Raw genomic sequence first — 16,850 nt, forward strand, 5'->3', positions numbered from 1 at the left:
CCCAACGTCCGTATTGTACCAGTAAAAGAGCCCGACTTTATGATTTAACATTAAAGTTAGCATAAAATAGTCCTCAGGGCAATACTGGGTGGTTACTAGCTAGGGCTTGGTACAGGAGGCAGGGTCCTATCTACAAGAAAAATTTTAATTAGATTGAACAATAATTTTTATTCAGGAAATTCATTTCAAAGTGCACATGACCTCACTGTTGTTAGTCGCTGTCTTCAACATCGCCGCTTGATGATCCGTGCTCCCAGTTCACCAGGCTGAACGGGGCTGGAACACGTTCTGGAAGTTGCCAATAGTTCGTTGAAATAAGGCAGGAGCACCCAGGTTGGTTGGATATGAGTGAGTCTCGAACTTTCGATGTTCTGGACGATCTCCGACGTTCTACGACGTTCTCCGACGATCTCCGACGACGTTACGGGGTAACATAACTTATACGAGTGTCCAGAATTACACAGTCTCCCGACACTTTGGTTTAACAGCACTGTTTCATTTAATATGGTTGGGATATACCGTCGAATTCACTCTTAATCTTGTAGATAGAATTCAGAAGTTCACTAAAGATGTAGATGCGAGTAGCATCGAAATTGGAAGAAAATAAAGCACAGTTCATGAATAGAAATAATGAAAATGTAAATTGTTCACGCACTTGGCACAATTCGTGGTGATTTTCCACTAAATAAATTAGCACTTGACATCGAAAGAAATGTATGACTGCTCTAGAGTTTATCAGACACTGCCGTCAGTCATGCAATAATAGTAAACACTTTGACGAAGAAATAAGGTTAAAATGAAAAGCACAGTTCGTTGTTAGGAGCACTTGACATTGAATACAACAGGTGGCTGTTCGAGAGTTTATCAAAGATACTACTGTCAATCACACACAAATAATTTCCACACTGTTCAGAAGAATAATACGCAATTCTTTTTGAATTGGATAAAAAACACAGTTTGAATTCACAGTGAAACACCTGTGTCGCAGCACACGATTATACTTTTATCATGGTAATCATTTTCAGTAATATTCATGCGAAAGTTCACACTTTCATGAATACTCGTATCTATTAAAGAAATTATTCTGACTGAGATGTAAAGAAAAAATATCGCAGTTCCTAGAATATTGCTGTAGTGTCACATTTAAATTAATATTGGTTCGGAGATTAAGTTTCACACAGGCAACGTGGCAATGAACTCAGTTCTACAAGAACGAAAGTAAGTTATATCGAGAAGTTTCTATAAGCGCACAGAACATAAGTTCAACTGAACTGTTGTCACTTAAGTCCAATATATTACTTGTCATAATCAGAGTTCCAACACACACAAATTTTATAAGTTCAAATAAAGACTTTGAATAATTTGTTCTTCATCACTCGCAAAAATTACAAGTTCAACTTGACTGATAGACTCAATGTCCATTATAAAGACTTTGTTATACATTACATTTCACACGCGCACAATTGATAAGTTCAACACGACTGTCAGAGTTTAAGTCCCGCACGAAGACTTTAAATATTCGAAGATAGCCTCTTTCAGCACTTCGACGAACACTGCAGCGTGGAGAGTCAGGCTGAACACTCAGCTATGACTGTCTGATCTGGGTAAAGTGAGCTCTCCTTATCACTGGCGTAGCCAAGGGGGGGCCCAGTGGGGCCGCCCCCCCCCCAAAATATTTCCTGAAACTAGAGCGAGGATAAGCCGTTGTTTTACGTACGGTACGAACAATTTGAAAACGTACGTCGAAATGTTAATTTAACGTAGCGACAAAAATCTACTAGCAGGGCTCAATAGGACCATACATAATTCTCCATATTTGTACTGCCTGAATGAAAGGAAGACACTTAGGATTGTAATGAGCGGGGATATTTTCCTGTAGAGGTCTCACTATTGAGAATGTAACCGTGTGTTGAAAAATGTCAAGACATGAAGAAAGGAGCAATTAGCAAGGGATTACTCAGTAGGGGACCGGAACGTGACCACCGAGATAACGGTGGCGACGGCCAGAAACAGTTGCAAGCTTACAACATCGTGTCAGCTTTTGCATATCGGTTCCAGGAAACAACAATGTCCCAGGGATCCTCGGGTTGTACCGTGGTTGAGAGATGTGCTGTGTTTAAGTTGCAGCTTTGGGAAGACTGCGTCAGGATTGTGAGCTGCACGTTAGTTCCTCATTTTATGCCATATAAGTAACTTTTTTTTGAAGAGGGACCGTTTTGTCACTGAGAAGCCAACACTATGTGCATCCTCGGTAAGTTATGAAAAGTTTTTTTTTTATTCTTACAGTAGCAAGACAATCGCGAATGCGTGCCTAAGTTCGATAGGTAGGCCTATATATTTTGTCAAATGCCCGGGGACTGATTGGAACCTCAAATGGCACCATCAAAAGTGCGGGTAACTATTTTGTAATTGGCGGGCGTGATAACTCAGTTACAATGGTTCTACGTATCTTCTCATCAAGACGGCTGAAGCATGAATCGCAGTCAATGCATGAAACATTTTTAAAATGGGAAGTCACGTTCTATTGATTCGGGTTCTACTTAAGACAGTAAGAAAACGTACGCCTTAATAAATGCTCCTCATAAAACCTGTAAATACTAACTGCATCTATTTATAACAAAAATCACAAACGCCTCCTTTTCATGTGGCTCAGTTGGTTGAGTCGCTGTCCTTCTGAGTCTGAGTTCGCAGGTTCAAACTCCGGCTTGGATCGGTGGCCCTTAAAACGGTGTTGAAATGGCAACAGCTCAGTGGCGTTGGTTTCTGGCACGTTAATAAAAATTATACATACGGATATTAGCGTCACAAAACTCTAACTTTATAATACTATATTCTGTATCCCAGGCTTGCGTGGAAAAGTAATTAACAATTTACTTTACGTCGCACCGACACAGATAGGTCTTATGGCGACGGTGGAATAGGAAAGGCTTAGAAGTGGGAAGGAAGCGTTCGTGGCCTTAATTAAGGTACAGCCCCAGCATTTGCTTGGTGTCCAAATGGGAAACCACGGGAATACATTTTCAGGGCTGCCGACAGCGGGGTTCGAATCCACTATCTCCCGAATGCAAGCTCACAGCTGCGTGGCCCTAACCACGTTGGAAACTAATAGGACAAGGTGAACCCTACATAGCATATGTTGTAACGTGTATTTTTCTTTACCGACTAACAAAATATCTATACCCATATCCTTTACATTATATATACATATATATATATGTGTGTGTGTGTGTTTGTTTGTTTATTTATTAGTCTCTTCAGTACAGTGGCGAAGTTAGGGCTCCAGGCCCTCACGTACACTTAACCACATACTAATCAGAATCTTAAATAAAATAATGAGATACTTAAAATAGTTAAAACTACATAAATTAAGAGAATTGAAAATAAATTTCTTACTGAATTAATATTAGAACTAATTAATATTAAAAACTCTTAACAATGGCTAATCCTCAGGAACGCACCCATTCATACTTCAACCATTCAGTCAGCTGTCCTCAGCAGGCAGTCTCGGCAGGTGACCTTAAATCGTGATTTAAAAAAGCTAGTTTCTCTGACCTGAACTGGCAGGGAATTCCATAATCTGGCGACAGTCACCACAAATGGTCTATTAATTTTTATTTGTGCGGCGCAATGAATAGAAAGAATGCATCTTGAACGTGTATTCAAGTTGTGAAATAAATGATAAAAAGATGAATTTAGAAGAAATATACAGTGACTGACTTTCAGCTACCACTCTATACACCATCGTTAAAGCGTGTAGCTGCCGACGTTTTATCAGACATCAGCCATGAGACAACCTGATAGTATGGGGTGATATGAACATCGTACCCGATATTGTAAATAAATCGCAGGCAGGTATTCAGTGCTCGTTGAAGTTTAAGTGTTTCTTCTCTCGTCATGTCAACTAAAACAACGTCACAGTGGTCAAGAATAGGGAGAATGAGTGTCTGTATTAGTTCTGCCTGTAGCTGAAATGGAAATACATCCCTCTGCCGTTTAAGAGGGTGAAGAACTCCAAAAATCTTTTTACACATTTCTTTCGTGTGATCAGACCAATCAACTGTTTCATTCATCATTACGCCGTGATTTTTAACCGTTTTACTGTAGGAAATAATGTTACCATTCAGTGGGATAGGCGGGATTGCGACATTGTTTGAGCAGCTCAGTAATTTTCGTGATCCAATTATAATTGTCTGATTTTTTTTATTTTAGTATAAGAGAGCTTCGTTGTGCATATTCACTGAGTCGTCGGAGGTTCCTGTTAATATCTTGTTTTGCAGAGTCGATATATTTGAAGATCGTGAACACAGAGGTCATGTGTGTTATTTCCTGTCACAGATGGTATGTCATTGATATAAATACAGAGAAATAGGGGCCCTAGAATACTGCCTTGTGGGGCAACACTAAGTTTTATTTTCCATTTAGAGGCCTTGTCGTTTACTGTTTTACGCTGTTGACGGTTACTCAAATAAGAACTAAAAACCTTAAGCGCAGCCAGGTCGAAATTTTGCTGTTCCATTTTCTTTATCATTGTCGGAATTACTATAGCGTCAAAGGCGCTACTGAAGTCCAGAAGTAGGCAGTAAGCAGTCGTTTGTCCATAGCGTTTCTAATGTCTTCAGTAATCTTCAAAAGTGCTGTCGTGGTATTGTGAACCTTCTCAAATCCAGATTGCAAAGGGTCCAAAAGAAAATATTTATTTAGGTATTCCAGAACTTTCTCGTATACTAAACGTTCAAAGTCTTTAGAAAGCGCAGGGAGTGCGGACATAGGACGATAGTCAGAGGGTGATTGTGGGTCTAAACTCTTAGGTACCGATATAATATTGGCTGTTTTCCAGACAGTAGGGAAACAGTAGTTCAGAATGTGCGTCAGTATAAGCGAGAAAGCACCCATAATGTTATGTATAAAAGTAATAGGAATATCATCTACACCTGTGGTCTTTGATTTAATCGAGTATAAAGCCTTTTAACCTGATTTTCTGTGACACTGCGAAATGTGAATGGTGGATTGGCTGGAGGGGAGGGCGGTGAGTCGGTGCAGTTTATTTGGGTAGGTTGAATATTTATTCTACTAAAGTAATCGTTCAGTTCGTCAAGTGGAATGTCAGGAGTTGTCTGTCTCTGTTGATGTTTTCCTATTCCCAGAGCTCTAAGTTGGTCCCATGCGCGATTAGAGTTTAAGTTGTTAGCTAAATTCCGAAAATATATACATTAAAAAAAATTCTGATTAACTGCTTTGTGCGATTTCTTAAGATGCGGTTATATTCGAAGTCTGTGTCATCTAGGGTTTGTTTATAATGTCGAAATAACGAGTCACGGTGGGCCATCATTCTCTTGCCTTTATCACCTAGACATGGACAAGAAGGACGAGAAACCTGTATTCGACACGTGTGTGTGTATATCTTTGCCGCATTATTTGTATAAAGTGTCACTTCTTTATTGCTTATCACATGACCATTATTATAATAACATTACCGTATTTATTCTAAACCAGAATATTGCATCCTTACTCAAACTGTTTTATTCTTGCATTCATTTAACTTGTACTCGGAATATATGAAATGCTGCAGTTATGTTGGGATGGGAGTAACAGAGGTAGCCAGGGAACGGGGGGTTGTCGTCCAAGGAGTCCAGACACCCCACGAGTTTTAACGAATGCCCTTTTATTGAGCATTCTATACATAATGTACATTAATATTAGCTTCCTGAGTCCGACTCATTGGCTGAATGATCAGTGTTGAGGCCATCAGTTCAGGCGGTCCCGGGTTCGATTCCTGGCTGATTAATTCTTCTGGATGGGGACTGGGTGTTTGTCCCAACACATTCATATTCAGACAACATACTACACTACCAACCACCAAAGAAACACACAACACTGATTACATCCCTCTATATAGGGTTGGCGTCGGGAAGGATATCCGGCGGTAAAACAGGGCCAAATCCACATGTGCGACATAGTTCGCACCCGCGACCCCACAGATGTGGGAAAAGCGGGGGAAGAAGAAGAAAAGAAGAAAATTACTATTAGCTTCCGGAATCCGCACGAATCCACCACTCTTACTTGGATCCAAGGACACTCATTTCCTTTTTCGGTATTCTAAACCACCTAAACTATGGAAGTTTGGACACCTATCAAAATAAAATTCTGGATGAATGCCCCCCCCCCAAACTGAAATCCTGGCTACGCTACTGCTCCTTATATTCGGTTTGGGGGCTTCCACGTCATCATATAACGTTATCCCTTGAGGCTGGTTATCTCATGAATCCCTCGACGGATTTCCTTGAGATTCACAATTTGAGACGTTTATTTTATTCTCTTCAAAATGTCGTATCGCTTAAGTCGCTTGGATAATTTTTAGAGAAGTTTTGATTTTTTTCAATAGAATGTTCGCGAAGGTGTGACGTTCATATCCAGAACATACCAGGTCAGGCAGGCTACACGTGGCGCGTCAGGCGGGTAGTCTATCCTGCTCCTGCAGCTACGTCACACACACAGCTGTCCCCGGCTTGCCTGCTCGTTCCTCCGAACGTAAACAAACCAAGTTCGCTCTAAATATCTTGCGTGATGACTGAATACAATGTATCAAAAAATACGCATGTGCAGGTCGTAACCGGTACAGTATATAGGGACGTTTTCGTAAATAAATTTTTGAAAATATAATACGCTCACAGATATGTGCGTAACATACATCAAATTAATCGGGAAAAAAAGTTCTACTCATATCAACCGCTTAAACAAACTTTAGTGTAGTATACAGTGCTGAAAGAAGCGAGCGAAATCTATAAGGCACTGACCTTGTGCACCAGCTGACTACGTTGTTGGAGGGAAGTGAACGGTGTTGATGCCAGTATGGGTGCTGTAGAGAAAGTGGTTTTTTTTTTAAATTGCCTCTCGACCAGGAAGGAAACTGCTGTGTATGTAGTGCAGCTAGCATCAAATCTGGTGGAAAAAGAAAAAATCTACTTTTATTTGCTCAAAGTGCAAAAAGGGATTGTAACCTTTATGCTACCCTCTGCACAAATGTTAAAAGTTATTGGCACGTATATATTTGTGCCTATATACATCTATGAACTGTAAAAAGTAAAGTGTAATTTAAAAAATTTAATATGTTATTTTCATGAACAGTGACATTTTTGTGGGTTTTCTTATTATTTATTTTTACGGAGCTCGATAGCTGCAGTCGCTTAAGTGCGGCCAGTACCCAGTATTCGGGAGATAGTGGGTTCGAACCCCACTGTCGGCAGCCCTGGAGATAGTTTTCCGTGGTTTCCCATTTTCACACTAGGCAAGTACTGGGGCTGTACCTTAACTAAGGCCACGGCCGCCTCCCTCCCACTTCTAGACCTTTCCTCTCCTATCGCCGCCATAAGACCTCTCTGTGTCGGTGTGACTTAAAGCAACTTGTAAAAAAGATATTTATTATCGCTATTTTGAACATATGAAAATTTGTGCCGAGAAATACAATTTGTGGTTTATGTTTAATCTTCAATAACTATGTTTTTTTTTCAAATAAACTTTTGAAATTTAGCAGTTTTGTTAATTTTTACAAGTTCTTTTAAATGGTATGGATGGTTGGAGGCCAGCTATTATTTTGTATTTGAAATTATTGAAGAAATATGAAAAAATAAGAAACTTTCTTATTTAGTCAGTAGATTCTGGAAAATTACATATATTTTTGCATTACTATTTACATTTGGCATTTAGTAACTTTTAGAGTATGTATTTACAAATATAACAACAGAATCAATTTGGACAGTAAATAAGTATGCATATTTTAGTAAAATACTACAAAAAGCAATAATGTCAAAATGTCTGGGTGCGAAAGGGTAAAATTGCAGGCTTTTTTTTTGCTTGTTAGAAAATTTTAATTAAAAATCATGACAATTGGCTTGTGTTGGTCACTCTGGAGATTAAGGAGCAGTTGTTTGGCCCTCAGCGAACATACGTTATTCTAATACACTTTCAGTTTTATTTCAATGGACACAGATTCAAGGGGAAGAATGTACACTGCATTCTACTCCTGGAAAACGTTGCATCAATGTGTGTGTTAAACAAGAATCGAGCCACAAGCTGAATTTGAGATAGGATGCGGAGTCATTAGAAGGGGAGAACATTCTGCAGGACCAAAGTTATGAACCTCAGAATGTTCTTGGTGGAGTGACGGAGGATGAAATATTTGGTGTGGGTAGGTCAAAGGGGATAATAGGATGAATTGATTCAGGTTGGGCAGGACTGGGTTCGGGCTTGGCCTTACATTTTTCACATAAGGTTGACTGATCCTCTTTACATGTGTTACATTTGGCAGTAGCCCTATTTGAACAAGTAGCAGATATATGAGAGCCGCTGCAGATAGCACATACCTGTTCGCTAAATCGTGGCTGACTTAGAAGGTGGTTGTAACCTTGGCATAATTCACAACTTTGATATTCTAGGGGTCATGATCTAGAAGACACCGCGCTATGCATCAGGAGTAAATCAGGGCTCCAACCCACAGCAATTGGTCCAGTGTTGTTGTATTCCTGAAAAAGGTCCGCAGCAGTGTTGTTGGGCCATTGGCTTTGCGGATCTGGATGGCCTTGAATATCTGAAGTCAATGCTGCTGCAGCTGGGCCAGAACTTCATCTTCTGTGTAGCTTCTATCCAGACCATAAGCTACTACATATAAGGTCAATGCTGATTGCATCGAAGGTGGGTTGTGCTGTGGCTACTGGACGAAGTTTTAAGCCATGGCCTGCTTGACAAAATGGGCCAATCCAATGCTATTAACTAGGAAAGAGTAGAATGGCCTGGACGTCTTCAAATTATACCTGTCTTTGCTCCTCTGAATTTCTAGATTATACTCTTCGTGGGCATTTGGCAGATATCTTATAATGATAGTCTATATGACCTTCGGGTGGTGCAAGTTGGGGTCAACTTACTTGGGCAGATTGTTCAATGCTTTCGGCCATCCGGCCTGTGTAAACCACGGTCCTCCGTTCTCCTCGCTGACGTGTGGGATTGCTCATCCGTAGGGGTAGTAGGCGATGTTGGTCATTCCGGAGTCGTAGGCTCGTTGTTTGCCATGGTAGAATTTTCTGCTCGGATATCTTGAGTTTACTGGCACACATTCCCCTCAGTAAGTATCGCAAGTCAATTTTGTAATACTATTTGCCATAATGGAGCACTTGATGAAGAGGATAAAGAGATATTGTCTACATGAAGTGATGCATGAACATTTGTGTTCTTACATTTTGGTGATTGATTCATTTCCGTTATTTGCATTTACTATTTACATTTTTCAACATCTAGTTTCAGCTTATTGAAAAGTTATTTATTATACAGGTACTGGACATAGCATTTGATCTTAGAGGCAGACGTTTAGCCACAGGCAGTTCTGATTGTTCTGCCCAGGTCTGGGATGTCTACACCAGTTTCAGTGCACTAGCCACCATGGAAGGACATGTAGGTGAAGTATCTAAGGTATAATTTCAATTCTGTTACTAATATAAAATTAAATCATTTGTATTTTTCATCAGTCATCTGCATTTCATGCAAATACATGTTTCTTGACCCCGCCATTCTACAATTCTGCACTACAACTACACTTCTTGAAAGGGCTTATTTACACCCGTTCTTGATGTAGAACATTCAAATTTAGCAACAGCAGCAACGGATTCCAGTAAGTTGCTGGGGGAGGGGATATTTGATGCACATTCAGAAATTGATACTGTTACTATGTGTACTGAAATTTGGCGCTTGTAAATATTTCTACAAAAACGAACTACTGGGAAAATTATTTTTACTGGACATAATGACTTCCCAACACATTTAAACGTAGAGGAATTAATCATAAATATATATTCCCATCGCAATGTGGATAATTTACGTAAAACACAAAAGAATTGGCTGGGCACAACTGCAGCACGGTTACACAGTGAATATATCGTGAAACAAACATCTACAGTGGTGCGACATAAATGAAAAAATCCAGACTGCTTGCTTGATGTTACGTACCTACTAAAATAAAAGCAAATATGACAGGAAATCACGGCAAGGTTGAACATTACTTTGGAAAAAATACAACCGCAATCTCTCTATTTACATACGGTATATTAAAACAAACCAACATAATATATATAACTTTAACTTCTCCACAATCATATATGTATATTACAGAGTTAAAGCTGGCTGTTTCGATAATCCTCAAGTAAATGAGTAAATGGGCGCTGGAAACCCGCCACCATCACCAAAACACTCATTCCTGGAATACGGTTTGTTTTACCGCATATAACCTGATATTTACAGTGTTTCCTGCTTTCTTCTCTTACTAACACAGATATCTGCTGAATTAAAGTCACTCGTGTAGATAGCCTCCCGCATAACTTACATTACATCCATAGACGATATTCACTTTAACCAAATACAGTAGAGACAATATGCGACACTTACGGATTTAGCCTCGTTGAAATGGGAGACAATTCGACGGTGGCGCTCCTAGTGACTTGACCTGAAAAGTCGCGCTAAATTCAATTATCAATGGAAATGCATATACGTAAATGGATAAATAAATTACGTCTAGAAAGAAAGTATTATTGCTAAAGCAATTCTGGATAAATGACTGAAGAAATATTTAAAAGGTCATTATTTAAAAACTGAAATTAGATATATAAACAAGATGTGAAATGGGTTGATCTTTCATTTGTGCATTACTTTTTTGCTTTAGCATACCTGCCTGAACTTTTACGGTTAGATTAGTCTTTATTCTCATTTAAAAACATCGTATCATCACATTAAGGCACTTGTCAATAAAAATATCGGCACATTCCTTACACACATGATGCAATGAATTAACATTTAAAAGCTAGACAACTTTCCTCTCAACATGTAGCCTACTACCAGAAAGAAAATCTATAAAATCCCTGCTTTAATCTGAGAAGAGGGATAAAAGAAAGAAAAGTATGAAAATGTTGTCGATAGTGATGCTTTGAGGAATATTTACGGACAATTAGAGTAAAAATGTAACATACCCTTGGCTGTATAGTCGAGGATTTTTAAAGTCGCTGGCCTGGAAATGATCTGAACAGATCTTATAATTCTTATACAAGCGTAACGTCCCTTCTTTCTTGTACACCTTATCCAAATCACTTCTGTGACATTTCAAAACTCACAGATCACACCTACAACAACACATCGGCATTGAAGGTTAATTGCTGCACTATGCAATAAAATATGTTGGGGCCGATGACCTTCGATTTTAGGCCCCTTTAAACAACAAGCATCATCATCATCAATAAAATATGCGTATTATATTTTAAGCCAGTTAAAATATGGTTCGAGCAGGTCAGAAGATTATGAAGTACTATAAAAATCTCTTTGTCACTGGAAGAATATATATGCAACACAATATTACTTACATTTTCTTGTTACGAGCGCAGCGAAAGAAAGACCGCGCATTCTTCTCTACTTCATAGTTACTGCAGCCAAACACAGCACATACCTTTCCCCTCATGTTGAGAGGAGATACCAAGGAATGACACACACTACTATTTAATTGTCAACTCACTGAAAACTCATAAATAACACCAAAAACTTCACACACAAATACACGCGCTCTTATGACAGAATCAGTAGTTTTCAGGTCTACCCGCTAGAGAGAGCTCTAATAGCTGTCCCTCGATATCTCGCTGAGTGTCGCGTATTGTCTCTACTGTATTTGCTTTAACCTCAAAATGAAAAATAACGTCCATACTTATCGCATGATATGAACTTTTCCAAACAAAATAATAGTGTCCATGAATGCAAAAGTATACTACGAGTACAATATGAAAATGTTAGCATGACTATGTCAACGTGTCAAGGAACAATATTTCCGTGTTTTTAAGACTCAAAGCATCTAAAAGTCTATTTTTCCTTGTGAGTTTTCAATATATATATATCACCCAGCTCTACGCTACATAGCCTTTCCAAAATTCGCTGTAATACCAGTTCTACATTGACATTCTACTGAGAATCATTTATCTGTGGAGCATAATATGAATATTTGAGAAGATCTTACTTCCTATTGGTTGATATAAAATCGTACACAATTGAATGGCACTACCTCTCCATAATACATTGGTTACTATCTGCGCACTTTTTAGCGATAGATTTACACCCTAGTGCTGAAGCGGTCGACCTCGGCAATCTTCGATATTCGTACTGGCAATCTTTGAAACACAAACTATGAATCGCTTATGCATCGCTGTGCGACGTCTGGCGTACACTTTACGTACTAGTATTGTTGTTATTTACACAGCAAAGCCAAACTATAGAATTCACACTAGGAATAAGATTCGCTTCCAGAAATGTTATATAATGTGTGTGTAACACAGTTGTTGGCTTAAAATAACAAAGGTTTAGAAAATTCATATCGATCGATCATATTATCGATTCAATTCAGATATCATTTCCATTCAGTTGGCAGTACTAAGGGCATCGGAAGAGCTCCCTCCTTACTCCTCAAACCAGTACACAATTCTATCGCTAAAAAGTGCGCAGATAGCATATATTGTTTCTATAGAACTTATACTTAATGAATGTAATTATTATTTGGTGTCAACTTATAGCTATTATCGGACACATGTTCCAATAAATGCCAATTATGTCATAATAAACCTTATAACCAGTGTAAGTGCTAATTTTTACACTTGTGGATACTTCATTGAAATTACTGTATTTGATAAGGTTCTGTTTTGCTGTAAAGCTGAAGATATATTTTCTCTTGTTGTCTGGGGATTATTATTTGATCTTCAGATGGTCTTTCGAGAGTTTCCCTAGTTGCCATCTCAGTGTCTCACTTGCTAATAGTAGCAGATCTGAATATTGCATACTAATTTGCCAAGAATGTCCTTGTTGATCCAAAATTGCCGGATTGATGTTAATATGACATTATAAATTGCAGGTTTGATATTCTGGTGAGCAGAATACACATGATCTACTTTATCTTTACAGTACCACATTCTTCCATAAACTAAAATAAACCTCTTTGCACATTTGGGTACAATTCATGAAATCACTTGTGTAATTCCTGTATATTTTTAGGAATAAGTATTTAGAATCATAGGCCTTCATTGACATTTCGGTTCATGGCATGCATTTGTCTGAATTTCATCACTTCCATAAAATCTCATAATTATTTTAATTTTTACAATGCTTCAGTATTACTGCAATTTCCATGAGGAAATCAAAAAATTATTCTGTTTTAGAAATTATCCTGACTGTCTTACTATGTTAACCAGTCCCAAAGTGTAAGGGTAGTGTGCCTACTTCTTACCCAGAAGCCCCGGGTTCTATTCCCAGCTAGATCAAGAATTTTTACCTGAATCTCAGGGCTAGTATGAGGTCCGCTCAGTCTTTGTGATTAAAATTGAGGAGCTATCTGATGGTGAGATGGCGGCTGTAGTTTAGAAAGCCAAGAGTAATGGCTGAGAGGATTCGTCATGCCGACCACATGACACGTCATAATCTGCAGGCCTTCGCGCTGAGCAACGGTCGCTTGGTAGGCCATGACCCGTCAGGACTATTGTGCCATGGTGTTTGATTTGGTCTTATCAGTTTCTTAGAGGATTTTTCTGTAGTCCATAGTTTGAAAAAGATGTGAGGAAAATTGCCATTTATTTCCTGTCGTTAATTTAAAATGTATTTTTCTGAAGTTTTAAAGGGATTCTTTCTTCTGACTCAACATCCATTTCTATTGGAAGAGCTGTCCCATTTATGTGGTTACCCCAAAAATGATCATTCCCTATTTTAACGTCTAAGCACTTGCAGTGATCCCCATGGGGTACTTCCACTCCATAAACATAGTAATTAAAACTGAGAGGACTTTTTTGTAACTGTGCATAACCTTGACCCCATGTGAAGAAGTCAATTTTGCAATTATGGCATTATTTATGCCCACATTAGAGGTTTATGTATTTGTTAATATATTATAAGTATTATTTGTTTCATTGTAAGAAAACCATGTCAGATCGGTGATGTTCTGTGGCACCAAATGTCAGGAATCTTTATTAGGCAAGAGAGCTGAAAATAAAAAACCATTGGATAAGAGATTTTTTGTCCAAAATAACACAGATTACCACACAGTTTTAAGGGTGTTGGTAAAACAATGTTTAGCATCAGTATTTGTGACTTCCCCTTTCGGAGAACAATCATCGAACGAGAAATGCAACCATTCAAGCTAAGGGCGCCAATCTTTAAGTTGAGGACTTAAAGATAAAAATTTATAATCAAGCTTGGACGGACTCTTATCACAGGGGTGGAGTGATAGTGCACTAATCATTAAGCAGGAGAATTAGAAATCAAAAGGCTAATTAAGGCAGATTGATTAAAGTGAACTAGAAAAATACTATTTATTATATTGAATATAAATGACGACGGTTTAACGAGAACTGAATTTAAAATAGAAAATGAATTTAACAAAAAATTGAATGACTCTACTTCGCGAAAACTTGCAATATCTTTAACTCGCTTGCTCACCATGTAGTCTTGTTCTGCTGGTCCTTGGAAAGCTTCCATCCTTGTAGCTGGAACATCACCGGTCGTCTTTGAGATCTCTTCATCTGCAGCTAAGTACCATTCCTGCCTTACAAATTGCACCCACCACTAATTGGAAGATGACTTCAAAACTAACACTCCTTATTATGCTTTATCCCATAGATTGGAGATAAGCCCTATGTCACAGTTAGAAGAACCACCTTGGGTTATATGGAGAGGATACTCAATTAAGAATCCTTCCAACTTTACTGATAATGTTCTCTGAAGTTTCATTTCTATCTAGATTAAAACTATCTATTGACTTAGACTGGTTCAAACCGGTCTTATAGCCGTGCTGTACGTACTTCCTCATGAGAGTGGCTATACCCCTCATTCAGAATTTCTAAGTATCGAGACGCAGAATCAAGTAGAAAATCAAGTAGAAGCTGTAGAATAACTCGTAGAATAATGTAGAGAGCGAATAAGTCAGCAGAATAAGTCATGCCACGAGCTCCAACACGCTCTTTTATAACCTTCTCTCGCGCTAATTACAGGTCGCTTACACGTGGTCCAATCAGATGACACCTCTCTCCCCACTCCAGATATTAGAGTTGACGGGTCTTAACCATGATATTAACTGTTCTTCTATTAGTCCTTTCACTCAGTATCCATGGCAACATGACGCTCCTTTGAAAATATAGGCGGTGATCAGTTTGAATAATTCTGGTCGAAATACGGTAGAATCGTTACAACGCTTGAACACGTGCTCGCTTTTCCCAGAACTTGATGTCTAAATTTGTCCTTCCTTCTTCCTCGGTGATGTGGCAAGATAGAGGAAATCTACTGCAAGTTAATTTTAAACGAATGTCGCAAGAATCTAAGTGAATATTAGGATATTCAGCCCTCGTTTACAAGTCGTAGTTACAAAGTAATGAAATGATAGTGAGCAAATGATTAAACATGAATTATAATACAATTACATACCAAAATAAATATCATGACGTTAAATTCCTGAATTAATTACACATAATAAAATTAACATAATTACCCTGTAACGTCTGGAACGTTACATACGCCCCCATGAGTTCTTAACAAATATCACATGAGTTGAGAACTCACACACTTACTCCCACATTGACTTGAAATACCTCTATTACCTGCCCATTACGAGCCACAGTATTTTCATACAATTAATTATATCTCACTCTTTCCATATCTCTCTTAGACTGCTTACCATTGCGAATGTCTGTTATTTCAGTTCATCTTGAGGTTTAGATGCTAAATTATGCCCAACACAAGCAACTTTCCATTTTTGTAAAAAAACAAGATTATCCTAGAGAATATAACATAATATATATACAATTCAGATTACAAACTCTGCCGAGTGTCTATTTGTCCTTTTACTCCCCATCTTTCCGACATTCTTTGCTAGATAGCAGTAACACGTTCTCTTCCAATCTTTTACATTAAAACCATGGAAAACTAATGATACAAACAATTTACACTTTTATCACTCTTTCGAATGTTTCAACCTTATCTTGAAGCAGGATGCAATACACTTCACATGAATACACACGTGATTTAAGCTCACGGTAAAATTATTGCAAGTTAGAAATGCACATACGGGAAAATTAATTATTTGCCGTCGTCAGCTTTAATTAGCCTTCTGTAACATCTCAGAAAACAAATATATAAAATTTCATGGCCTCACATACGGAAAACAGATGATCTATCGTCAATGAACGAGCGTAAATCTACCGCCACACAAACACCTCCCTTGTTTACAAACACAACTAGGAAATACCACCACAATTGAGACGTAAACTCATTCCGCTCGTAGTCTGACATAACAAGTAGCAACTTCCCCGAGTTACTGACCTATATCTCACAATCCGGTTCAGCCACCTCACACGACAGGTATCTCCGTAAACTACTAATGTTATATGAACCATTCATTACGCTCTCGCCATCCGCTAACTTGTAAGCACAGGGTCCTAGTTTTCTATGTACTTTATAAGGGCCTTGATATAAAAGAAAAAATTTCTTTGTTACCTTATCCTCACTATTTGACAACATTGGAACTCTCACCAAAACCATATCACCTACCTCAAAGTTATCCAGTACCTTACGTTTCTGCTGCCTTTTACGTTTATCTCCAGATTTAATCAGGTTCTCCCGTGCCAGTCGGACGTAAAATTCAGCATTACGAGGTGGTTCCTCAGGCAAACCTAACACTCTCACTACGCTCTCGCATTCAATACACAGACGTATTGATCCATCAGACTTAGGCACGACAATTAAGGGATTAACATATTGACTGTTTGATAATTCAATCACATCGTCTGCTAACATAGTTTGAA

At 38.5% G+C, this 16,850-nt stretch overlaps 1 protein-coding gene across 1 annotated transcript in view; it reads left to right on the forward strand.

The window, feature by feature from the left end:
- LOC136863694 (dynein assembly factor with WD repeat domains 1) overlaps positions 1-16,850 on the forward strand; it is a 277,042-nt gene that overhangs the window by 227,730 nt on the left and 32,462 nt on the right. Inside the window, exon 7 of the mRNA XM_068226039.1 lies at positions 9,322-9,459. Coding sequence (XP_068082140.1) covers positions 9,322-9,459 — 138 coding nt within the window. The remainder of the gene's footprint in view (positions 1-9,321; positions 9,460-16,850) is intronic.

This window comes from Anabrus simplex, chromosome 2 (assembly GCF_040414725.1).
Source record: "Anabrus simplex isolate iqAnaSimp1 chromosome 2, ASM4041472v1, whole genome shotgun sequence".
NCBI classification, from domain to species: domain Eukaryota; kingdom Metazoa; phylum Arthropoda; class Insecta; order Orthoptera; family Tettigoniidae; genus Anabrus; species Anabrus simplex.